This window comes from Triturus cristatus, chromosome 5_2 (assembly GCF_964204655.1).
Source record: "Triturus cristatus chromosome 5_2, aTriCri1.1, whole genome shotgun sequence".
Taxonomy (NCBI): Eukaryota; Metazoa; Chordata; class Amphibia; order Caudata; family Salamandridae; genus Triturus; species Triturus cristatus.
In genome coordinates, this window is record NC_140588.1 from 497516435 (window position 1) to 497543078 (window position 26644).

The 26644-nt window shown below is 42.7% G+C and overlaps 1 protein-coding gene across 2 annotated transcripts in view; it reads right to left on the reverse strand.

The window, feature by feature from the left end:
• The window catches only part of BBS9 (Bardet-Biedl syndrome 9), a 1933935-nt gene that overhangs the window by 355353 nt on the left and 1551938 nt on the right, over positions 1-26644 (reverse strand). The window contains exon 21 of one of the 2 annotated variants that reach the window (XM_085607490.1): positions 25163-25521. The exons of the other annotated variant lie outside the window; for it this stretch is intronic. Within the exon in view, the coding sequence (XP_085463616.1) occupies positions 25481-25521 (41 nt within the window). The 3' untranslated portion in view covers positions 25163-25480. Of the gene's footprint in view, positions 1-25162; positions 25522-26644 lie in introns of those variants that run through there. 2 annotated transcript variants of the gene reach the window in all.

Below are 26644 nucleotides of genomic sequence, written 5' to 3' on the forward strand. Positions count from 1 at the left end.
TCGCTGCCCTCCTGGTGTGTGTCACACTCCCCACTGCCCTCCTGGCGTGTGTCACACTCGTCACTGCCCTCCTGGTGTGTGTCACACTCGTCACTGCCCTCCTGCCGTGTTTGTCACTCTCGTCAATGACAGCCTGATGTATGTGTGTCACACTCATCACTGCCCTCCTGGTGTGTGTCACACTCCCCACTGCCCTCCTGGTGTGTGTCACTCTTCACTGCCCTCCTGGTGTGTGTCACACTCCTCACTGACCCCTGATGAGTGCGTCACACTCCTCACTGCCCCGCACACTGCCCTCGCACACTGCCCTGTGCGCATCCCCTCACGTGAGGGCGAGCTTGTGACCCTAACAATGTTCTGTTTCCCTCTCACGTGCTGCGCCTGGACTGGTCTGCGACAGACCCAACAGTGCTAATAATCACAACAGTAACGGCAATGGTACATGCACACATCAGTATCTGCACACACAAGGACAGAACCACACATCCACCAACGGACAGATAGCGCCTACCCGACGAAGTAGGCAATGATGAGGAGCTGCACGGCCCTGTTGATGACGCCGATGGTCCAGCTTTTCACCACCACAGACTTGGTGGTCTCGTAGGTGAAGAAGTCCGCGATGCAGGTCATGGTGAGGGGTGTCCGGGGGGCAGGCTGTCTGGGGTCTCTGTACCTCACCGAGGCGGGTGTCCGAGAGAGTAGGCAGCCTGGGGTCTTTGTATCTCGCCGGGGAGAGGTCCGGGGGGCGCAGGAAGTCTGGGGTCTCTGTACCTCACCGAGGCTGGCAGGTAGAATAGGCAGACTGGAGTCCTTCTACCTCACTGAGGGGGGGGGAGGGGTGTCGGGGGAGCAGGCAGCCTGGGGTCCTTGTATTTCGCTGAGGTGGTGTCCTGGAGAACAGACAGATTGGCCTGAGGTCTTTCTACCTCCCAAAGTTGTGTCTGGACATGGGAGGTAGACGGAGGTCCTTGTACCCTACCGAGCGGGTGTCCCGCAGAACAGGCACACTGGGGTGTTTGTACCTCACTGAGATGTGTCGGGAGATAGGAGGCAGCCTGGGATCTTTGTACCTCACTGAGGTCTACCCGTGGTGAGAAGGCAGTCTGAGCTTTCTGTTCTTCACCCAGGGGGTGTCAGGGAGAGCAGACAACCTGGGGGCTTTCTACCTTACTGTTCCGTAAATGAGTGTCCAGCCATGAACACCGCCGCCTTTCTCCTAGGCGAAGCAGAAATGCCTCGGAGAAACGCTGCGGCGTTTTCGGATTCGGGGGCGTGTTTTTCTTTTTCTCTCCACTTGCCATTGGCTGGAGGAGAGAAAAACACACCCAGCGAAAAGCAACGAAAAAACACGCCCCCAAATCCGAAAAGGACAGGGCCTGTTTTGCGAGACAAGCCTCTTCTCCAATAGCTGGCCAGCATTTAAGAGGCCAGCCAATGGAGAAGAGGAGAGAAGAGGGGCGGGTTCAAGCCCCTCTTCTCCAAGTCATTAAATCTCAGAGCGAGACTGAGCAAGCGCAGCCCTCGAGCCGAGACCTAAAAAGTGGTACGCCCTCAAGCAGTGGGGCAAGTACATGCCCATGCAGAGTGAGTTGCCGCTCCCCGAGCCAAAATAAAAACAAATTTCCTGGTCTCTCTTGTTCTTTCTGCCCACCTGTCAAGCTCTACAGGCTTAAAGCCTCAAATATGCCCCCCGTGGGGCAGAAGAGCAAATCAATACTGGGTGACCCCAGCAAAATATAATAAAACAGAAAATATAATCCCTGATGTCTAATGGTGCTCTCTGTCCCCCTAGTGGGTGGAGTTTTAGTAAACGCCCCAGTTTTGCAACCAGGGAGGCAGAAAGGCTTTGTGGGACCCTGAGGTGAAGAGGTGAGACTCATTTCCCTTCACCCCTTTTCTTACATATAAATCTCTAGTGTCTATAGGTGCTGTCTGTCCTCACAGGGTTGAGAGATTGGGGGTCCTTGATGAACAGGGAGAATTTGCCATGTCTGTGGGGCTCTGCCCCCCTTACCACCATCCCTGGTGTCTATTGGGTGGATTCAGGTTTGAGATTTCTGTCCTGTGGAGATCTTCAAGCAGGAATCCCCTAGGCAAAAACATCAAGGTATGCCTTGATGCTTGTGCTAAGCTACTAGCATTTCATTAGACCTTGGGTTTAGTCTTATAACTCTCAGGATTGCAATAGACTGTTAGCCCTTCTGGATTCTTATTGCTTGAAAATAATGTTGTCTTGCTGGTATTTGATTATAATGCTTGTGATGAAACTGTCTTTGTGTAAAGTCACATTCACCTCCAGACAGTTTAGATTCAGGATACTGTAGAAAACTTATCAGGGGGTTATCTCATTTAATCAATTATGAAATTCCTGTAACTCCTCCATAACACTATTTCAGATCGCAAGCATATGGTCTACAGTCCTTTTGTAGTAGATCAGTTTATTATTCAATCTTGATTGTTTACGATGTGGTTTGCTTCAAAGGAATCCTTGTATGTATTGCCATAGGATGGGGCCACATGCAACTCCATCACTGTGCCCGTTATCTGTAGGTAGAACTTGTTGCAGTCACAAAAAAATGTATGTAGTACAAAAGTTGCATTGAACAAAAAAAAAAATTAACTCGCAGTTCATTCTTTTGGAGGAGTAGCCAATTTACACTGTTCATGCCTCCTTCGTGTAGGACTTATGCATACAGATTAACCCCTTCGATGCTGCGCAGATTCCGCCGCTGTGCTGACGGAATCTTGCGCGGGTGTGGTCATGACGGAATGGTTCCGTCATGAGCACAGCTCAACCGTGGGTCATGACGGAACCATTCCGTCATGAGCACCGAAGGGGTTAACATCCAATGTAAACAGTACATACGGGCCTAGTTCTATTTTATTGTATTGTAATTTTTTCTGAAAGTCCATCGTATCCAATATATACAAGGGAAATGTCTGTGTTAGAGACTGAATAAAGTAATCTACATAGAACACCAATGGCTGACAAAGGTTGTCAGTACCCACCAACATTGGTCTACCAGGTAAAGTTTTATGAATTGTGGATATTTGTTCAGTAAAAATGAACATGTGGTTTCTGAGATCTAACATTGGTCTTTTTCCTTCTCTAGAATCTTTTCCTAGACACTTGTATACTTGGATTATGAGGTAGCTGTGGTAGGACAATCATTTTCCACATTGGTAAAATACTGCTGTTCCAGATTGTCTACTTTTTAGGACAACAGATAGCTCAGACCTCTGGCAGAGACTGGTCTAAAATTTGCACTTTCATTGCTCCATTTATGTGATATGCCCCGATCTTTTGCAACCAAAGGGCTACTAAGTCAATCTGACAAGTAAGACCTCCACCAGATCGAAGCACTGAGGGACAACGAGTCCTGTCCCCCATTTGAATAGTAATGCTCCTACAACACCAGCTTTAGAGGAGGCTGAAATCTTCACTATTTCTACTTTCACACCGACAATCGTATGTTTACAGTACTTGAAGGTGGTCATCTGGTACATAGATCTAGTGGTTGAAAGGACACTTTCTTTTACAGGCTACTAAGCTAGGGGTTCTCTCTCTCCTCCCTGCGAACTTCATGATATGTTCAATTGATTGTTATAGGTCTGCCCTTCGGGCTGCCTTCTGCACACTACCGTTAGGCCTTTATATGATGAATACTAATAAGGGACTTTTCTCGAGCCAAATTTGGTGTCCACACATACAAGTTCTTAAGGTCTTGCAAGGCCAATAGAAGATGTATGAGAGTTGGGAAGATACATGTTTTTGAAACTCCTTTCGTGGAACAATAGCAGTGCTATGAATATTGGTGCATCTCCATTTTATCAGTCCTGCTCACTGATGGCACGGGACTGCCGGTGAGGGGATGGAATTTACTCCAGAGTTTAATGTCCGGCTTCCGCACCCTACTGGACCCCACATTCATGATCTCTGCTAACACAGTCCCACTCGCCCCTAGCCCTCTCAATACACTCCCTGTAACTGAGGTCTCCTCCAAGACTTATTCAAGTCGTAGTGTTACTCCTGTACTTGAAACTACCCCTTGGCCCTTATGCTACAGTGAGGTGATTCTAGCATTCTCTTCATTCGGCTACCATCCTCGAAAATCATCCATAGCCTCTCACTTTTGCTGTTGTTCCCTTATACACTATCTTAACAATGTACATGGCTATCAGCCATCACTCTCTACACCCTGTAAAGAAACACCAAAGGAGCTGCTATTGCCCTTGTTCGGGAGGCTCATCTACTCCCTTTGGAATCTGAAAAGAATAGAAGAGAATGGGTGGGTCATAGTAGCAACCATATATAATTATTTCAGTGGCTTTAAGAAATGCTGAATAGAAGTCCTCATCAGGAAAACGTTTCTGCAGAAACTTATTAAGTCGCGGACTGGATCATAAAGCTGATTTTCTTTTTTTAGATCTTGCCTTCAGGCATGCGCTGTCAACTTGGCGACGATCTATTGTGTCTAATAAAAAAAACTCTAAAAAGGGGCTTTTATACCGCCCATTACCTACGATTCCTTGGCATCAGTATCACTGTTCTTTGCTGCCTTCTAAGTCGGCAGCATGTGCGAGGCATCACTTCATTTTTTTGTGTGGAGCATTATTCAAATACAGATTGATTTAACATAAATGAGTGTCCGTCTGCTGCTTGCACTGTGATTGATGTACTATTTCCTTTTTTTTGCACGACCACAACCCAACCCGGAGGTATTGGAGTGCTATTCATGAGCACCAGTTACATTGTACAAGTTCACATCAATTTTCTGTAGGCATGGGAGATTAAGTGATTTGCTCAGGATCACAGGATGTCGAGGCTTGAATCGGGTTCCCCTTTTATAAAGTTGGCAGCTCTGGCCACAGTGCCCCATCCTTGTTCCCCTTCCCACCCTGTCCTTCTCCATTTAGCTTCTTAAGGCTGCTTGCATCTGGTTGGGAAACAAGCACTGCCAAAGCCAATAGGTCTGGTCTATGTGAGATCTATTGGCATTGGCAATGTTTTTTAGCCATGTTGTACAGCAGCCCACATGCTGTGCAGCATGGCTTAAAGCAGTAGGACGCAGTCAATGCTGGCCGCGTGATAGCACTTATTTCTTTACTTTGAAACCATGCTGCACAGCAGCCGTGCAGCTGTACACAATTTTAAGCCATGTTGCATGCTGTGTGGCTGTTGTGCAGCATTGTTGAAAGTTTTTTTTAAAAAGTCTTATGGCATGGAGAGTCTTGACTGGGTCATAGCACTATTTTTTTTTTTTTTTTACACTTTCAGCCATGCTGAACAGCAGGTGGGCTGCAGTACAACATGGCTAAAAACGCTGACAAAGCCAATAGATTGTGCATAGGTGAGCTCTATTGGTTTTGCCAATGTTTGTTTGACGTTGAAGGCTGTTCTCAATGCATGTTTGTTTTATGAATGATCAAAGTAGAACAGGATTATAAAAACTGTTGCCTAATGAATTATTATCCTAAGCTTTTTTAAGCTTTTGGTTTCCTTTCAAAATACAGCAGGCAACTTCATTTTGATTTTGCATGCATCATACTAAAATTAAATAGTTCTCTCAAAGAACTGTACACAGGTTCTGCGAGGGATTTAAATCTGGGTGTACAATTATTGCTTTTATTTTTGCAGTTGATGATCTACTGATTGAACATACTGTATATTTTTAACATGAACGGGGCACCTTCTTGGTCAGTTTGTCTAGCCCGTGTGTCACGTGTGTTACCAGCATGTGTTTTTTTTACAGCTTTATTTCTACAGAATTTTAATTTGATGCATGTTGCAAGTGAATCCATTATCTCATATGCCAGAACTTGCTTGGCAAGTGTCCTTTCAGACTGCTCTTCAGAACCAGACTTTATGTGGAGTGATGCCCTCACAGCAAGGTAGTTTTGGCTTGGAGCACCCACACAGAGGCACCAAGAGGTGTGAGGTTTCTGCATCTGGCTGTCATCAACCCAACTAAAAGTGTCTTCACTGAAGACAAAAGGCTGGGCCTGACCCAAAGAGTCCCCTTCACTTGCACAACAGAATCTATAGCCTCAAACCTCAACCATACCACCTGCCATAGGACAGTGCTTCGGGAAAAATAATTCGCTGCCCTTTTCAAACAAAGCCTTCACAAAATGTCTAAAGGGAGTCCAGTCACCATCTGCCTCACTTCAGTATCTGCACTCCCATCCACCAGTCACAACAAAATGTAGGCAAACACTTCCACCATCTAGGAAAGCTATCTTCATCCTCCACATTGTGCCTTGCCAATCCAGAGACATCCAAATACAACTCACTCTGTTTTTGTAATTAATACTGTGAGCCAAAACGGAGGATGATCTTGAGGTTAATGCTTCCTTTGAGCACAGTTCAAAGTTCTCGATTATGCTTTACTGTAAAACCCCCTCAGCTGTGAAGTTGACCTTGCTGGAGTGGTGATTTAGTGGTATCCTTTTAGAGTGCCTATCAAAAGTACCTAATATAGCACTATCTCACATGAAAACAAAGGTTCTTCCTACAGTTTTGCACCCTCAAATTGAATGCTGTCTCAAAAAGCATCCTTTATATTCCTAAAATCCTACATGAAACACTGACCTTAAAGCTTCTGATTGTTGTTTCTCCTTTTTTCTTCCAAATAACACTATCATTTTCCTTTCCTTCCTTCCTGCACAACCTACACTAATCACATGCATGTTTGCCCTCATCTCTATTATTGCAAATTGCCAAAAGTAAGATTGCAGCCTCTCCTTCTTTGAAAGTCATACCGCTGCAATGAAACAATGCCTCATCTCCCCCATCCGATCTATTAACCCCACCACCCATGTGCATGAACTCACACACACCTCCTCCCACTAATGATCAAACCTAACTCCTATTAATTTAATCTATGACAAAGAAACTTGTAAATGCATGCAACGGTCTGTTTGAGCACTCAAGAATTATACCAATAACTAAAAATAACTATTAACAATAGATTAACTTCGCTTCCGGAGCAGCATACTGCCCAGCATAAAGCACTCCAGTGCCTCGTCAGGGGTAGTAAGTGCTTTAGAAATGCAATTACAATACAGTACAATACTATTCAATAGTCTTGGGTGATCATGACCATCAACCTCACCCTTTATCTACTCCTTTAATTTCAATGCTATGGCCAGTTACTTATTCCCTGATTAGTGATTGCTCTTTTGTGCTTGTATTGGTTTTACCTAGAGCCATTAGACTTATGCAGCAGAGGAGAAGCAAATTATGCAGCAGTGTTGACTAAAATATGTGGCAAGAAAAGGCAAATTATGCGCAGTAATGTGGCACATTTGGTGATAGTATTGTTTCATTATTTTTTCATTTCTACACCTGGTAACACTGGCTAGAAAAAGATTTCACCTTATTAGTACCCAAATACAGTAATAAGCAACTGAAAGATGACCAGCTAACCTTTGAAAAGGGCCTTCCGCTGCCAAGGAGCATGAGTTGTCCTGTTTTAAGTACTTTTTGATCAGTATGAGGTAGAAACAAATTATTTTTGCTGCTGCCAATTTTGCAGCAGAGGGTGGATTATGTAGCTAATGGGGCAAATCCATAATCAGTCGAAAAATGCCACAGAATGCCACAGAATCGTACCAAGTCAGATGAGATTGTGCAGGTCATGACGCCCTAATAATCTAATTTATACACTGCCTCACTGGTTCAGGACACAGTGGCCTCAAACGCATATCTGAACACACTCCAAATTCTGTGGCAAGTCAACGTGCACCACTTGTACTTAGATGTTCCCTTCACAACAGAGTAAATAGTGCAGGTCAACCGGAGCATGCCTGGAGAAAGGGAGCAGGGGTTGGACGGGTTCAACACAGGCTTCTATAAGGAATATGGCCCACTCCTTGCTCCTCATCTCTTAGCAATGTATGATGACTCTTTGTCCTTGGGTTGGCTACCGCCCTCTCTGAGAGAAGCAAATATTGTATCCAGAAACCTGGCAAGCCAGCACATAGGTGTGACTCTAATAGGCCGTTGTCAGTGATGAATGTTGATATTAAGCTATTCGCCAAATTAATAGCCAACCGTCTTTTGACTCACCTGCCTGATATTGTCCGGCAGGACCAATCCAGATTTGTGCCGGATGGTCGACTGTGCACAACCTCCGCACAATGTTTGCACTCATGCACACCATGGACCCCCAACTTGAGGCTCTCGCAGTACTTTTGGACACCACTGCGGCACTTGATTCCTTAGAATTGCTGTGCCTCTTTCGCCTCCTCCCTCGCCTCAGCTTTAGCACGCGCTTCCTGCTTATGATTAGACTGTTATATTCCTCCCCTATGGCGTGGCAGCGTATTAATGGGAGAGTTTTTGCCTTGCTCTCTGTCACCAAGGGCACCAGGCAAGGGTGTCCTCTATCTCCTATTCTCTTTGCGATAGCAATGGAGCCTTTGGCTGCTTGGTTACGCCAGCATCACGCTGAAATAGGACTCCACTTCATTGCCAGAGGGATACTGGTGTTCATGTATGCAGATGATATAGCCTTGTACATCGGAGAACCCCGGTCCAACTGCTCTCCTATCATTCGAGAGGTGATCGACTTTGGTGGCCTCTCCGGAATCTTTATCAACTGGTTGAAGTCCACTATATTCCCCGGTTACCCCCTCCACCTGTTCATTTGAACCCAAGTACCTCCTGCAGTGGGCAACGGAACCGATTCGATATTTGGTATCTGGCTCAGTAGAGATGTTGTTGAGCTGTGGTGGGCAAACTATGGATGAGCCAGGAATTGGCTCGAGGAGCACATATCTGTTTGGACTCCACTGCCTCTATCTATGGTGGTATGATAGCTATAGTTAAAATGGATAATCCCAAATTTCTCTACCTATTTGTAAACATCCTGCTCCTAGCACACTTTTTCAAAAAGCTTCGTTCCAATCTAGAATCCCTGACTTGAGAGGGCTATCAGCTGAGGGTGACCAGGGAAACCCTGACATTGTCGTTTCAGCAAGGTGGCCTCAGTGCACCCGAGATGCGCTTCTACACTTACTGTGTAAAGGCCCAATTCATAAATTTTCGGCTTCAACCCACCTTATTCCAACAAAACACATCAGCTGGGACTAATCAGATGACCCCGTGCCCCCTGAGTACGGCACTGTACCAGCCATATATGCCTCTGCGTGTCGAGGTGGACATGGTTGCCTGTGCCCACTGGGCCTAGGATGGCCTGCGGAGGAGGACTTTTATTTCTTGCCTCTATGCACCCAGCATGCCACTGACCAAGAATCCTCTCTTCCCCATGCTGGCAGATGAGGGGGCCTGGCGGCGTGTCCACCAACTGAGACTCCTCACATTTGGTGATCTTTACTGCACTGAGCGTTTCCTCCCCGCTCCGGGTACTGACACTCACCTCCAGTCTGCTGCACTCGATGTCCTGTTATACCACCAGCTGAGTGCTACATGCCGTGCTCTGCATAACACAGTTCCATCTCCCCCCGTACTCCTTGCCCTAGAACACCTGTTTGTCAGTCCCTCCCCATGCAAGCTTATCACCCATTTATATACCATGATGCAGGAGAAGGCACTGTATGTGATCCTGGGGCTCGAACTGCTTGGGAGATGGATACAGACTCCCCATTACAGTGGAGCGATGGCACTATTGCTGTACCCAATTCAAGGCTCTTTTCCCGAACTACAGACTCCACCTTATCCACTTTATATTTATTCACAGACTCTATCGCACGCCAGCGCGACTGCACAGGATGGGACTTGCAGAAGATGCACGTTACTTGTTATGTGCTGCCTTGCAGTCCACCTTTCTGCACCTCGCCTAGAGCTACCCTGCGGTGGTTCGCTTCTGGTCAAGGGTGTACACTGAAGTGGTACAGATTACCAGCCCCCTCCACCAGCGAACACCGCTGGTGGCTCTACTGGGTTATGTGGAAAAATGTCCTCATGAACATCGGCGTCTTACCGCAATGCTGCTATTACTGGCGAAGAGTATATATTCATTGGAGACGGGTGACTGACTGCAGGACACCATATATTGCCGGGAAACATTGTCAAACTATTGAGAATCTCGGTCGGTGCGGGCAAGGCCCAAAGACATCTGGGCCCCACCTCGCTTTACACTTGAGGAAGCCAGATGAGGTGATGGATTCAGGAGATGTGGCGACACTGCCGGCCCCAGGCGATGCTTCCTGCTTGTGAACAGATCTTACTGGGGACAGGCATTGCACCAGAGAGAGTCCCTCTTCATTAAATCTATGCCCTCGCTTTTGATTATTTGTAAAGTATGTCTTCCCCCATTTTTCTCCCCCCTTTCACAATGTTTGTTGCTTGAAAATCTATAAATTCATTTAAAACAAGAAGTTAAATTGTAGAATAGCAAATCTTCATAAGTAATTTTCAAACAAATACGGACTACCATAAAAAGGGAAAAAAGACTATAAAGGTTCATATTATATTACATGAAAAGACCAAGCTGCTTCCATAGGGAAAAAGAAAAGCAATAAACATTTAGTTTTCGAAATCATCAACCAGATTACATTTTTAGTGTTGCCTAGGAAGCGCAGGCTTAGAGCTTCCTCCAAGGGAACCCTTGTTCAGTATCTTGGATTATCAGGCATAGCTTTCCTGGTGTCTCACCGTGTCTTTGCTATTCAATCATGCTACAATGTTGCTGCAGCAAGAAACCTTGCTTTGGATTTGTGATTTGCATTGGGAAAACTATTTCTTCCTTTGGTGTTTGTTAAAGAGCAAAGCTGAATAACAAAGACGAATTCTGGAAATGATGCTGTGTTAGAAAATGAACTTTGAACTAACATTAAACATTTGGCACTGGTAGTTAAAGACTTTACGACTTCTTTAATTTCTTTAACATTGTTTTTTCTTCATGAATGAACTGAAAGATTTCTTGCACCATGGTATACTTCATTATGGCACGTTAACATTAATGTTCGTAAAGGTACACATGCTATTATAGTAAATGGTGTGTATTGCTAAGAATTGGAGTGAAAGAATGTTAATGCATGTTAACTATTTTGCACTTTCATAAGAAACAAGACAGTATCTTATCCAATCAGAGTTAGAGGGCACATATGAGTGCAGCGTGGCAGAGTTATCTTGAACATAGGGAAGGAGGGTTGTGAGCACTTAAGAAGTCGCTTATAGCTTGTTATGCCTCAGCTCATACCAAGAATGGAGAGAGTTGTTATACAGAGATCTTTATGGCACACCCTTTTACTGTTAGACATAGATGCAGAACATTCCCAGCAAATAATTAAGCTATCTATTATTGCATTTCGAAACCCATTTCGCCCTCAGGTCATCATTGCCCAGCAGGGAGACAGGGCAAAGTGGGGATGTGCAATATCTTTGGTTTTTCTTTTATCCCATTATTCTTTTCCCGCTTCTACAATAGTCTGACCCATTGTGCTGTTTACAGAAAGGGATGCAAGATTGCATTGCTCCTGCAGGATAATAAACAGAAATTAGTGCTTCCTGACAATTTCTTTAAGGATCGCCTGGCTTAGTTTAGAGTGGGCACCCTGTCCATTTGGAAAAAGGTCTACTTTGGGAAATGCTGGAAAACGAGTCATATTCCCATATTCCTGATGGAGCCACAATGTCGATCAAAGCACGCTTAGCCATACGCTATGGCATTAGTTTCATGAATCACAGAAGCTCGATACCCTGCATACCTTTTTTGCAGGATACAGAATTGCATGCTAGCACTTCACTGCATGCATTTAGTGGTAATGCAAACCTTTGGTGCATACGGCCTCTAGTAGATGAAGGAGAAAGATATTGTGAAAGAGCAAGAGACAAAGAGAGAGAGAAATGCCTGCATATGCTTTAACAATAGAATAAATACAAGCTTTGGCAAAGCCAAAAGATTTGGCATTGTCCGGCAGCCTTTTGGCAATTCCTATTTTGTTTAGTTGCAGTTCATGAAAAAATGTATTGTTTGGGAAGCTGCTGGGTGTTTGTCAATCTACAGAAAAAATATTGACGAAAGGCAAAATTGTGCTTTGGCCTCAAAAAAGCACTCACTACCTTAGCACTCTCTGGCACGGGAGGGAACTACTTTGTGTGTGGATGTTCTCCTTGAGTGAGGGCAGCATGCTCTAACTCATTGAGAAGTCAGCCAATGGCTGAAGTGGGGTGACGCATTGCCCCTTCATGCTTGCATGAGTGGTTTGGAGAAAAATGTGAATGACACAACCACAGACAAATGAATGAAGTGTAGCTTAAAACCCCTACAAGTAGCTACATCATACACTTAATTCTAGTAAAATCAAAATGTCTTGGCTAACACAAAGCTAAAAAAGCCAATCATTCTGCCAATGACTGCAAGTCTTTTGCCTTAAAGAAAGAGAGAAGGAAAGAAAGAAAGAAAGAAAAGCCAGAAGGTATAAAGGAATGATGGCACAAAAGAAAGAAGCAAAGAATAGATAGACGGTAAGAAAGAAGGAAAAGAGAATAGAAAGATGGAAATGAAGAGGCAAAAAAGACAGAAAATAGAAAGTCAGAAAGAAGGAAAGCAAGAAAAAAGGAAAGAAAGCAAGGAAGTAGGAAGGAAGGAAAGAAGGAAAGAAGGAAAGAAGGAAAGAAAGAAAGAAAGAAAGAAAGAAAGAAAGAAAGAAAGAAAGAAAGAAAGAAAGAAAGAAAGAAAGAAAGAAAGAAAGAAAGAAAGAAAGAAAGAAAGAAGGAAGGAAATAAATGTAAAATTAAACATGATAAAGGGCAGTTTTTTCCCTGGGCAAAGTTTATTAAAGAACCATTGGTGGAACTGAGTCCACAATAAATGTGTTCTGAAGAATTTTCCGCTTATGAATTCACATGCATAATACTGAAGCATTAGAGTAGTTTCAAATAGACGCATTCTGTTATGCTGTGAAGTCACATAATCATAGGACACTTCAAAAGGAATTTACAACAACACTGGCAGAAGACAGGAACTGATAAAGGGTGCAATGTGGTCTGGGCTCTCATCTGGCATAAAGCACCCTGTTTTCACCTCGGGCTCTAAACAGAAAGGCAACACTAAAATATTTATAAAGGAAAAAAAAAAAGAAACACTGGCACTGAAGGGAACTACCTTATGTGCGGATGTGCTCATCGCGAGAGAGCAAAATGCAGTCACTCAAAGTGGCTGAAGTACAATGACCCATGGCCACATCTTGTATGCTGGAGTGGGTGGAAACAAAATGGTGACTGATACAACAGACCAATGGTTGAAGAGAGGTGTCTGAAAGCCCTTATAAATAAGTATATTATACATATAATTTTAGTAAGATCAAAAGGTCTTGGCTAATGCGAGACCTAATAAGCAAAATCTGTTGCAGAGTTACGAGTGCACTGTGGCATATGTCTAGGTGATCTTGACTGTATCGCATCTCCAATAATTCCTTATATTTTAACAATACTTCTAGAGTTAAAATGGCAGCACTTCAATGGCATATATACTGGACGAGTTCTCTGATATCACTTATATATATTATCCAAATCTATTTAATACGTACCCCTCACAATGAGATATTTAGACCACTATTTCTTTATAATACGTAGCTAAAATGTTAAAGTTTACATAATCGAAAGGAGGTTGCTTTTGGATAATTGACAGAATATGATAGTTTGGGCATGTCATTCTTACCAGAAATTCTGCAGTTAAAGCATGTGCAGATGTTGAGCTCCCATTTTAATTTCCCACAATTAAATGCCGAGGATTGCGTAAAGTGGGCCTGTGCTTTTTAAATTCAAGGAGGCCGCTCTTCGGCATTTACTCTTCCAAAGGCGGCAGTTGGCAGATTGGAAAGTAATACAATAGAGCACCAAGTATTTGCTCTCTGGAGAGGACTTGCTGGTCTGAGTTATTCTCATCTATAGGTTATATCAATGGTATGAATCATTTGTGACCACTTATGTGAAGGCATGATATTTTAAAATGTAATACTTCGGCCAACGAGAGCCGGTGATGAGGAGCTGTACACACAAGCGCTAATGTGTTGAAACCACTTGCACTTAGATGATGCAAGCATGAACTGTAATGCTGCAGACTCACACCACCACAAAAAGAGTCATAAAACCTTAAACGCATCTCATTTTCTTGGTAATTCATTATTCATACTTTCCCTCCCACTCAATTATTCATTTTTTAATGTTATTTTTTCATCCCCTTAGCTTTGCTACTCATCCCACCGACAATCAGCACAGTGACAGCAGGGCCCTAACAGGCTGCGAGGAAAGCTTTTCCACATTATTGATCTCCGGGAGCTTGCAGTTCTGTCAGCCTCATGCTTTTGCTTTGTCAGTGAGATTTACTGATAATAAAATCCCTAACAGCTCTGCATGAAATGGAAAACAGCTTCGTGTCAGATGACTAATTTGTGGGTTTAGAAGGGTATGAACTTATTGTAAAAGCACTTAAGATACAAACAGGTCACTGTATTGATTCACTGAAATATTAGAAAATGCATCTCTCTCTCAAGTTCAATGCAATTGTGATTCCAACACAAATTCTTCCACATAGGGAACAACAGCAGTACCTAATGAATTTCAAACACAAAGCTGTGGAGTAAAATAACATCACAATCTAGTTAAAAAAAAAACCTAACTGGGATGAGGGTGTGGCCTAAAGGCTAGAGTAGTTGACCTCGAAGCTGGGGAACCCGGTTCAAGTCTCAGCAGGGACGCTCAACATCCTGTGATTCTGGGCAAATCACTTAATCTCCAAATGCCTAACACAATGAATTTGTCCATCTGTAACGTAATTGGTGCTTATATATAACTCCCCCAAAAATAAATATTAATAATTGTTGATCCTGGCAGCAGTGGCCCTGGAAACAGGGGTGCGGGAGGTGCTGCGGCACCCCTAGAAAATCTGAAGGAGTTTTTGATGGAGAATGATCAACCAAGGGGTCCTTCAAAAGGTTTATCTTCTGGAATCGTTTTTTGTGTTTTCCAAGAGACACAGTCAAACATTTATGCTTGGACAGCACCCCCACACTAAAAATAGTTCTAGTACCAGTGCCAGTGCCTGGAAGAACCAACTCAATATGAACTCAACCACCTAAGAATGCCTTCGACCTTCTGTGAACCCCCACTTAATCTTTACTAGAATCCAGTGATCCCCAATGAGTCATAGTTGGATGCTGGGGACCCACAGGATACTCATTTTCAATGATCTGAATCTCAAACAAATACATAAAAATACAAAAGCAAATATACATCAATCAAAGGCTTATTTATTGAAATATTTTAATTAACCATCAAATAATAAACACGGTTTCACATTTTTTTCTCATTGGTATATTCTTCATACATTTAAATGTATTAATTTAAATATTATTTAATTTTGTAAAACAGCTGCGGACCCCCCGAGATCTTGGGGGCCTTAAACTACAGGTTCAGAACCACTGCCTTAGGCATAACTTTGTACAAACAACATAGCACATGCATTAAATATTGTTGGGTGTTAAACTGCTTGCAATGGAGCTTACTACTGAGGTCCCAAATTATGTGTCAGGAGTAACATAGGTGGAATTAGCAAGTAGGCAGAAATTCAACTTCTAGCTTCAATCTCCACAGATAATTCTATCACAATTTGGACCACATGAAATGAGAAATAACTGTGTGGGGCCAGATTTGTCGGGTGGAATTCTGCACAGAATTCCCAACTCTACGGGGGGTTAGCACAGGCATTTAATGCAACAGGTGGTAAATGTTTACAAGGTGCTGGTGTGGAGCAGGTGGGAAGTGAATTGAAGGTTATGAAGATGGGGAGAATGCATCCTGGCAAGGGAGTGCATGACATGCTCCTATGTACATGGCGGAGATTCGTTCGGGGGCCGAGAAGCAGCTGCACTGAAGCCATTTTGCAAAACAATTTTACCAGCTAGAATATCAAGCTGGTAAAATCGATGGGTACACCCTCAGAAAATCCAGGTGCGGGAACACCAGCCCACTTATAATTATGTGGTCTGGAATTCCACAAAGGTATTCTGCTCTGCACAATTTCCTAATCTGAGCCTTCACACAACATACACAAATTTCCAACATTGTGTTTTAGAAGGATCACCTCATACATTTCCAAAATGGCAGTATGTCAGAATACCAACAAGAGAACTATTGTCACAGTCCATGTATGAGTAGTTAAGAATATGAAAGTATGCTTTCTTTTGTTTAAAGTTCAGCAAGTGTGAGTGTTATGTGTGATAAATGAGAAAGGTGTAATCGCCTAGGTACAATTGGTCTGCTAACGGAAAAAACTTACATTCTCTCAGTTAAGAATAGTTCATCTAAACGTATCTATATATACTTACCTACATAGTACTGTAGTAGTCCATATTTCGGCCACAATAATCTGGCAGTGTGATATTAAAAACTTGATATTCTTGACATGCCTGTATTGCATTCATTTGAAAATGGTAAATAAAGTTTAAAAAAACTTGATATTCTGGTGCAATTCCATCCAACATGGTCCAGAAATAGTACTTACGTTGATGTCCCGCAACAGCATTTTTCCATATCATAACAACACAGCATCATACACTTCTAAAAAGGACTAACCAAATGCAGTGCAGATAAACCATCAAAGCCTGAGTGAGAGTGAGGTGCCACTGTTCCTGTTTTCACCACGGCAAACCCTAAACGAGGTGGCCTAGCTCACACTAGGCCTGTACGTCTGTTTACAAAAAGTGCAGTTTGCAGTGAGGGTGTAAATGTGAACAGTGCATTAGTGAAAGGCAGGACAACTATTTGAAGTCACAAGACAGCTTTTCACTATTAGTGGCAACCCAACCTCATTTTGAAAAGTGAGCAAGAATTTCCTCGCAGACGGATGCAGTGTGCGTGTGTGTGTACCCACCTTTGGGGATACATGAGGTGTCTTTTGTGCCCTTCAAAAGGGCAAATCTCAGTGGAGGCACTGGCTGTGTACCACCTCATATGTGTGCGCAATCAGTCTGCCTTCTGACAGCTTCCTAGCCCCTGCCTGTGCCATGTCTGTAATTTCTCATGTGCATTGGGCCACTTGCCCATGTTATCTGGAACCCGCACCACCATCCAATATCGCCATAGAAATCCCACACATAAGCGATCTGTTGAGCAATGTGAAAGCCAAATAAGCCAGTTAGCCCAGTTAGCATGTAAACTTTGGCTAGTCTTCCAACAATATGCTGAAAAAACCTTTTTAAAACAAACATCTTATTATCAACACCAAACCATCAAGTCACTTACTGCAGCTCCAAAACAACAGTAGAAACTGATCTACGATGGAATCATCAAAACTAAGTTGAGGAGGTATTGAACTTGATTGTGACTGCGAAGCCACATCAATAAAAGAATGAGTACAATATACATTAACATAACATAACATAAAATAATATGACCTACTACATGTGTGCCTGTTTAATGAAAGAACCACTTGTGTGATGCAGTTTTAGCACATCAACGCCACAACGAAGCTGCTTCTCTGTTTGCAAAAGATATATTGCATTATCACTAAAACACAGGCTGATGCTTTTTGCGTGACGATAAAGCAGGCACCACCCATGGTAAAAGTATTACATTATTGTCCCTGAACAACACTAAATAGAGAGGCAAAAGAGCTTAGTTCTGATCTTCTCTCAATACTTACAGCAGGGAAGAGCGGGAAACAACCTTTACAACCCAGTCATTACAACACACTACCTTTACAACGTAGTCATTACATCGCAACATCCTTTACATCGCATGCCATTACAACGCAGCCATTATAATGCATGTCACTACAATGCATGCCATTACAACACATGCCATTACAACGCATAGTTTTTACCCCAACACTATCCAACACTTACCCTACTGTTGCACTCTCTGGAGTGGGAATAGTAATTTTTACCCCTACACTATTCAACACTTACCCTCTGTTGCACTCACTGGAGTGGGAATAGTAATTTTAACCCCTACACTATCCAACACTTACACTACTGTTACCCCCTAAAATTATGCGATGTAATGGTATGCGTTGTAATGGCATGTGTTGTAAAAACATGCGTTGTAATGGATGTGGCGATGTAAAAACTGCGTTGCAAAGGCATGCGTTGTAAATGTTTGCGTTGTAACGTCATACATTCGGGAAGAGCAGCATCAGTATGAATATGTTTCCCACATATGTAGTGAGAGCAGAGGTGAGTTTTTTCCCACTACAACTATTGTTACTTTTGGGCCCAATATCAGTATGGATTCAAATGATGGTCCCATGAAGAGCATGTAAAAATAAAAATGTAAAAAGATACAAAAATAAATCTTACCAGAAAAATATGTCCCTATAATCAAGATGGCGTTGAAAGAGTAAGAGCTGAAAAGTAACTAAAAAGTTACTTTTGTCCTACTAATCATATGTGTAGAGTGGCAAGGGAAAAGCTATGGTACCTCAGTACTTGCAATTTATAGAATAAACAGGTAGGAATCTTTGAATTCAGGTTCTTTTGTATTTTTCTCATGAGAAAGCTGTACACCTGCTAATCGAGGTTTCGGTTTCTTCCTGATGTACCTCTTTCAAAGCACTGTATGTGTAAAACTTATGAAAAGTCATGCCAACTGGGCCGGAGTTAGCAATAGATGCACAATGATAAAGAACACGCTGCTGCTTTAATAATCTTGCCATTTTCTTATTGTATTGAACAGAAGCGGCTGCTACTTAACGTGGGTGGTGAGGCAGGAGGGACGGGGGATGAAAAAAAAAACCACTTACCTGCAGGCAGGCTGTCATCTCTCGGTCCTCTTTGGTCGTCGACTCCTAGAAGCAGGAAGCACACAGGCTCCCCTAGCCAATCACAATGCTGCTGTCACCAGCAAGACAGCAGCATTGTGGTTGGTCTGAGCACCGTGGTTTAATGCTCAGACAGGGACTGGGAGCCTTTGCATGTTTTCCACCTGGCTGTTCTGTACATGGTAAGTGCGCATGACTGTTTGGCCGGTCAAACTGCCATGCGCTCTTACAGAGTGCACGCCACTCCTCCCCCTGCTCTGGCTAGCCCCATCCCTTAGCAAGTATGGAAAAATAAAATGATAATAGCATTGCGTTATTATCATTTTATTTTTCCTTTTTGACCTGCTCACAGAGCAGTGGGGCAATGCTCCTCCGCCTTAGCGGGGGAGCCGCCGCTGGTATTGAATAAACTTGTACAGAATTCCAGAACGAGTGTATGAGTGGTTTATACTCTTATCCGAAAGGCGTAATACTCAATATATTGAAACCAAATAGTTACTTCGGAACTTTGAAGTATATCACCCGTGCAGGAATAATTCGTTCAGCCCAGGATTTTACTTTGCATTCTAGGGTGTGTTACTTTCTAAATCTGTATATGAAACTTCAAGTACTGAGATGCAACAGAAGTGCTACCGGGTCAGAGCAACAGGTAAACTCCATTATCTCACAAAGTAACTCTGTAGACCCACACTTTCAAAAGGTCTGGAGGACATTTTTAGGATTTTGGGAAAAGTTCTCTAGACCCACACTTTCAATAGGTCTGGAGGACATTTTTAGGATTTTGGGAAAAGTTCTCTATGTCAATATGCCTAGCTCTATGAAATAGTGCAAAAATAAACATGAACTTCAAATTCTGCATTCCAGCAAGCAGCTCTCTGTGTTCAGGCAACAAGTCTCTTCCCCACAAGGAGGGCTGACCCAGGCTTGGTTCTGAGTCTAATTCCCCCATTCCACGGTATTCCCCGCAACCTCAGATTCTGCTCTTACTCCACACATCATTCGGTTTCTTAAGAGGGGGGTCGAGCATCTTCTTTCTGCTTCTGTAGGAGATGCCAAAACAGCTGATTCCCTTCTTGGACTTCAGAATTAAACGTTCCTGTGAGTCGAATGGCGAGGTGAATGGAGCATTGCTGCACAAGTCCATCTGTAACCTACAAGTGAAGGTGTCAAATACTAGCACAGCCAGCTCTGTCGGTCATCCTTCAGGGGTCGACACGCCCATTGGCATCCAATTAGATGAAATATACTTCTCATATATCATTATCAAATGAACAGACAGTTGTAGTAAGGCGTGCTAAGCAATATACTAAAATCTGCCTCTTTTACACTTTTAAGTATGAAGTCCTGAAGATAGCTTTAATTTGCTGCCTTCATTTTGCTTCCCATCCACTTCTTTTTGGCTGTGTTTTGAACTGAAGAACAAACCCCCTCAAGCATCAATCAGGCCACCCTGTACATGCTCACCCACACTTCCCTAAGCGCATAACCATTTGCCCTGTGAAACCATCTAATTGTAGAATGTTAATTTGTCACTCATTATCACTTTAAATCCAATTCTTATTATGTTACATAGGTCCGACCGAGTTCATTGTTTTAAGAGCTTAAAAAAACATAAAACTTTACGGTGTTCTTCTAATAAATGAAAGAACGTGTCTAGCTAACGAGGCCGTATAAATACACAAATATTAATATTCACATATTTGTGGAAGAAAGTGACACAGCCATGAACGCATAACTGTGTTTTTTTTTGTTGCAAATATGTTGCTTTTCTAAACATGAAAAGTATTTTTGTACTTTTCTAATATCAAATGTGTGTAGCCATGAAACACATGCGTTTGGAAAGGGAGCCCAGGGACAGAAGACAATGGAGGGCGAGTGCTTTGACTGTGTAAGGGTTATGCAATGTCATTTTCTCCGAAAAGGTTGCAGTTTCCTCTTGGGGCTTAGAATATCTGTTGGCTGAGACCCCAAGATCTTGAGGGTAACGTGACACATGACCACATGTTTACATAAAAAATAACAGCTGAAAATTCTTATTAGATAGGGAACTCAGAATTACCTCCTGAAATCAGTAGTGTTCTCTACAAATAACATAAATCTCCTAAAGTTCTTAATCCCTCTAATCTGCGAAATGATTTAATTTTGGTTTGAACATGGTTATGAAAGTGCACATGAAGTCCAACCTCCTGAAAAATATTGCCAATATTTTTCTTTATTTACAAACCTTCAAAATTCGCAATTTCAAAAGAGGGGCATATTAACATCCTGCAAGATGCTATAAAAGTAAGAAAGTTTGGAAGCTCAAACTCTAGGGACTCCATTCACAAGACCACTTAGCTTTATGATCAAGACAATTCTACCTCAATTGACAACATATATAAAATACAAAGTTAATCAAACGTATTGCCCAGCTTACGCAAATGATTTCCATGTTCGATTTAGTGTCTCATCTTGTCAAAGATTGGCACCTAAATTCATGAACAATAGAACTCAAATTAGCTCCACTACCTACAAAGGTGAATGCCAACAGAATCACAGTAAATATGTATGCTTTCGGGCAGACCCAATCTCATCTTTGTCCCTTTTGCACACTGGAAATGGTGTAACTCCTCTTCTAGGGAATAGATAACCGACATATTTGGTCGGGGTGTAGAGAAATTGGCTTCTCCACATCCCAATATGTATTTCTCATAATAAAAATAATAAGAAAGGGTTACTTGCACAGGGGGAGTGTATTCCCCCCAGTGCTGTGTTCACTGCTCATTACAGGGGAACTAGGACAAAATGGAACAGTTCCGTGGTAGTCCCAGAAGTACACCTAGAAACCTGCGTCTGGCATAATTTTCCAGACATGCTTCTAAGTATGTTTATGAATACCAAAATGTAGTAGGTCTGCATATGAACATAAATCTGTGGGTGCAGATTTTGTACTTTTTTGGGAATGACCTCAATATTGCATTGCTTTACACCATTTATAAATCCTTTAAGCTTAATAAAGTTGTTTATGGTGAATTTAAAAAAAGAAATCCTCAGCAGATGAAAAAGAACCAGGAGCTCTGAGGTGTCTCCTTAGACATAAGAGATGTCTCCTTAGACAGGAGGCCCAGAGACATGAAAAGACTACCAGAAGAGCGATCGTCACTACATGGAATTCTGACACACAAATGTGGCATGAGTCCTCGTGACCAACTTGTACTGCTTGGAAAAGTGAGAAGTTCTGAAGTGCAAATAGCTCATTCATGCACCTGGCTAATGTTATTGCCACCAACAACGTAGTCTGCCATGGAAGAACCATTAGGTCACACAAGACAAAAGACTTAAATGATTTATAAATCGAAACCATGTTAAGGTCCTACAAGATCATGGGGCATCCCACAGAGAAGCAATCAATCAGATGACTTTTCATGGCTTTACTGGTGGTGGAAAATGCCTCCCATAGTCTTTTCTGACAGACACAAGTTAAGTCTTTCAGGTGTTCACTTCCTCACTGATACAGCCAGACGACGCAACAGAGCATAATCAAACAAACAAGGTTAAGCATGGTGAAGTCTTCTCTCAGCGCTCTCTCAAGTATAATCACAGCCAGTTCTTCATTTAATGAGCACTGGTGAAGGACTTCATAACAGCCACCAGGGCGTAAAAGTTCTTTGTGAAGAGCACTATGTGTACAAATATTAGTTATACAGAAACTATGGACTTGAGGTCAGCAGTGGTATGAAGATGACAGTGCTATTCTTCCCTCCACAGACAAGTTGTCTCTCCTCCGTGGGATAAGGATGCAGTCTTCTAAAGTAGATACAGCAGACTAGAGGAAAGAGCATGTCCAGGCTAAGGAGGAACAACTAGGATAACCAAATATTTCGGGTTACTGCAGATTTTCTGCAGGAGTCTCAGGCTTAAATGAGTAGGTAGTAGGCCCCTGACCAGTCAAACATCAGGACGGCTTCTAAAGAACTGGAATCTTGCCCACTTGGAATGTGAGATGATTGCAGCTGGTGTTCAGGTGAATGGGAATGCTGTCAATGGTTGGACAATGCCAAGGATGAAAACTAGGGGTTTAGGATCTCCTGCAGATTTTTTCACTTGTGTAGTGAGTGGAGACCCCTGCTCAGGCTGGTCGCTTTGGAGTTGTTCATCTTTACATTGGAAGACTAACAGGAATATGTTGTGCCGTAAATTTCCTGGGGTCAACTGCCACTCGAAGAAAGACTTTCTTTCTTTCAATGATTAAGTTTGTAAAAAATCTTATAGACTGATTTTCCTATAAGACATTCAGGTTTTCACACCCAAGGGAATCCTCCTCACCATTACTGTTGAGGAAGTGGTGACGGCAAAAAGCAGACATCGCAAGGGAATTCTAATAAAGGATGGGTATGTATGGTTGCTATTCTGAGGCTTAGACCAAGGATGGAAGAACCCACCAGTTTCTCCCAGTGTCCTATGATAAAGAGCTGCTGGTAATGTGTGAGGAATTTGGCATGGCGAGCCACTCATATGCATGGTATCTGTAGGCCAAGAAACCTCTGGAACCACCAGGCTGGAAAGGTCTTGTCCAGCAAGTGGTACAACAAATTGAACAGTGGCCATTACCCTGACTAGAGAAAGGAAGGCTTTTGGCAGACTGAAAATCAGGGTCAATCCTTTAAAATGATTCTATCTGGAGGGAACAAAGGAGGATTTGGAGATGTTTCTTGAGGAGCCAGGACTGCACAGGTCCTGAGAGTTTGGGATGGTATGAAATATGTCACTTCCGTTAATGTTGCTTTAATGAGTTTACAATAGGTTCTGTCGGGTGGAAAAATTACTTTGTATCATAGACAAACTAATCGAGGTATGTACTTTTCAAATTCAAAAATAACTACATTACATTGATTAATCAAAGACACATCAAATTTATGTTAGTTATTCAAAGACACACCAAACAATAGACCAAAATTCAGTTATAGGACTTTATATATCCATTGGTTGCTGCATGGAATATAAGGCTGTTGTACAGCGATTTGTCAAGGACAAAAAATATATTAATCACAAAATATTATAACGTGATGTGATAGTGCAACATATATATATACAAGTAACTACTACAAAAATGAAAGCAAACAAAGGGGTAATTATTTGAACTCTCCGTCCAAGTGTTAAAGTAATGTTTCAGCTAAACCCTGTGGTTTTATTCACATTAGTTCATTAGGGTGTAGTGATTCCGGACATGATGTTGATAGATGTCGACGTTTTGACCCTGGATGTAAGTGTCAATGATGAAACATCATGCGGGTCTTCCTCAGGACTGTGTGGTATGCTGTCAACAGTCGTAACAGATGCGAATAGTTTGATTCGGCGTGGTCTTGAGATCCTAGAGGACAACACTGCATGAGTTTGTGTCCCGAAAGTGTTCCAGAGGGTAACACTATTCCGTGTGATGCCTTTGTATTGTCCCGCTTTTGGTTAGGGGTTCCTTGAAAGAGATATACGGTCCTGGCTGGGTTTGCCGAGTGACCTTGTCAAAAGATGACAGCAAGCTGTGGACACCTGCATTTACTGCCGTCTTACTTACCAGTCTTTTTGTGGTGTCTTCATAGTGTTACTGTGTGTGTGTGTTTGCCAAATACTTTACACATTGCCTCTTAAGTTAAGCTTGCCTGCTCTGTGCCAAGCTACCAGAAGGTGAGCACAGGTTAATTTAAAGTGTGTATCTAGCTTACCCTGACTAAGATTGTGGTCTCTACTTCGAAAAAGTGCAAACCTCTACCAACTAGAGATCCAATTTCTAACAAGAATTATTAAGGCTGAAGCGCAAATTGCCCCAAACATCAAAAAAGTGTCAGCACTAGGAGAAAGGGCCTGATTGCCTGTTTATTTCATCAGGCATTTCCATGGTTGTCTGAAGCTTTTGGAGGCCAGTTTTGAAGGCAGGAAACCAATGCAAGCACGTCTGTCACTTTCTCTATCTCCCCCATATAATTCAGCAGACACAGCTAGTGAATTGGGAGAGAGAGAGGAAAGACAGGGAGGAAACAGAGTGAGGAGGAGTTAAAGACAAGAAAAGAGGACACGAGCAGGGATGGTCTGAATAATATTGCCTATATTGTTTTTTTTCCAGTTTGGCTCTGCTGAGAGAAAGGGGAAGCCTTGGCAATTAAGTTGTTTATGCATAAGTCTACCTTCGTGCATCAAGGGAAACTCCAGATCAAAAAGTATGAAAATCATTCAGCGCATGTTTGCTGAACATTTAAAGGTAGAAAAAATAGGCTAATCAGCAGACAAGCTGTATGTTTCTCTATGGTACATCCTTTCAGGTGCATTCGTGGCCCTGAAAACAATACAGGGTGCACTTAAATTCTGCTGTTTTACAAACTTTTGTAGTGGAAATGAGATTTTTGCTATTACACATTTTATTTTTAACTGTATACTTCAGAGCACAACTGAAAGCAAAATAACATTTTAAGAAAAAATCTTTGTTTATTTCTTGTATTAACAATACTATTACATTTGATAAAGAAAATAGGTACAAGACAGTTCTCTCGTTTGCTGAAATAAAATGACAAACTTTGCTCATTTGATAGTATTTCCCGTAATTGTGCTGACAGGTATGCTCCTCCTGCCCAAAACTTGAGTCTTCCAAAGGTACTGATCTGTAGCATTGATTGGGGTTGAGCAAGGAGATAACCTGGATATTCAAATGCCAAGGCGTGGGCTTATAGTTCCAGTGCTCAAAGAAACTGAGCAATTTTCTGAAAAGGGAGCAATGAATATTAGAAACAGTCCTGTGACTCTGGAGATTGCAAAGGCATTCCTAGAACCAAAACAAAAACAAAAAATGAGTGAGGCGGACAATGCAACAATATTTCTCTAAGAGAGGAGATGAGAGAGGGCTTAAAATCGAAAAGCCACCACCACCAAAAAAGTTTGAGAAATAAGACAAAATTCATTTTAAGGGCAGCAGGAAGGTCTAGATGTGAGAGGGGTGAAAAATAATATATGAGAGCTCCAGTCGACAGTAGTAATTCTTGTTCAATTATAACTGATGACAATGTATTCTTTCTTGATACCTTTAACTGAAATTACAGCGCCATTTTAGATGGCCTCCAGCTCATTACTGAACAAACTAAAGCAATTAGCAAAAAAAGTACACACTAAGGGGTCGATTACAATGTCGTTCGGCAAGCATTCCAACCGAATCAGTCTCGGAATGGTTTCCGACCGAATCGGATACCAGGAGTCCGACCAACAGATTACGATTCGGTCAGACTCCCATTGACTTCTATGGAAGCCTGTGTTCAAACAGAATACACAGGCTCCCACTGAAGAAAGGGATGGTTGGGGAAAATCATGCACCCTGTGGTGGGCACCCCTTGGTGCCTGCCACACTGTGCATGGTTGGAAAGAGGGGTCCCTTGGGTACCCCCACGGGACCGATTCGAAAGGCCCCGGGTGAAGGGGGGCCTACTACGGGCCCCCAAAATCAGAGTCTGACTGCCGATTGAGTCGAGAGAACCGATTTGGAAAGGCTGTCTGAATCTGACATCGTAATCGATCAGTTAGAAACGCAGTCCGTGGACCTGTACGAGTCGGCTCCGAATGACTCAGTTCCTCGGAATGCCATCCAGAACCGAGTCGGAAAGTCCGAACGCTTCAAGAACATCTTAATCGATCATTCGGAAACCTTTCTGAATTGGTCAGAAAGATGGGTTCCGAATCGGATTCCGAAGACCCGAATCCGATTCAGAGCCTTTCCGAACGGCTTTGTAATCGACCCCTGAGTCTTAAATTACTCAACGATTCAAGTTATCATGGAAAATGCCACTAACCTGTTAAGTCATACTCCCTGAAAAACATGGACTCCACTCAACTTCATTCCCAGCATAGAGGGGCGCTAGCTTTGTCCCAAGAGTGTCCTTCCACACTGATCTATAAAC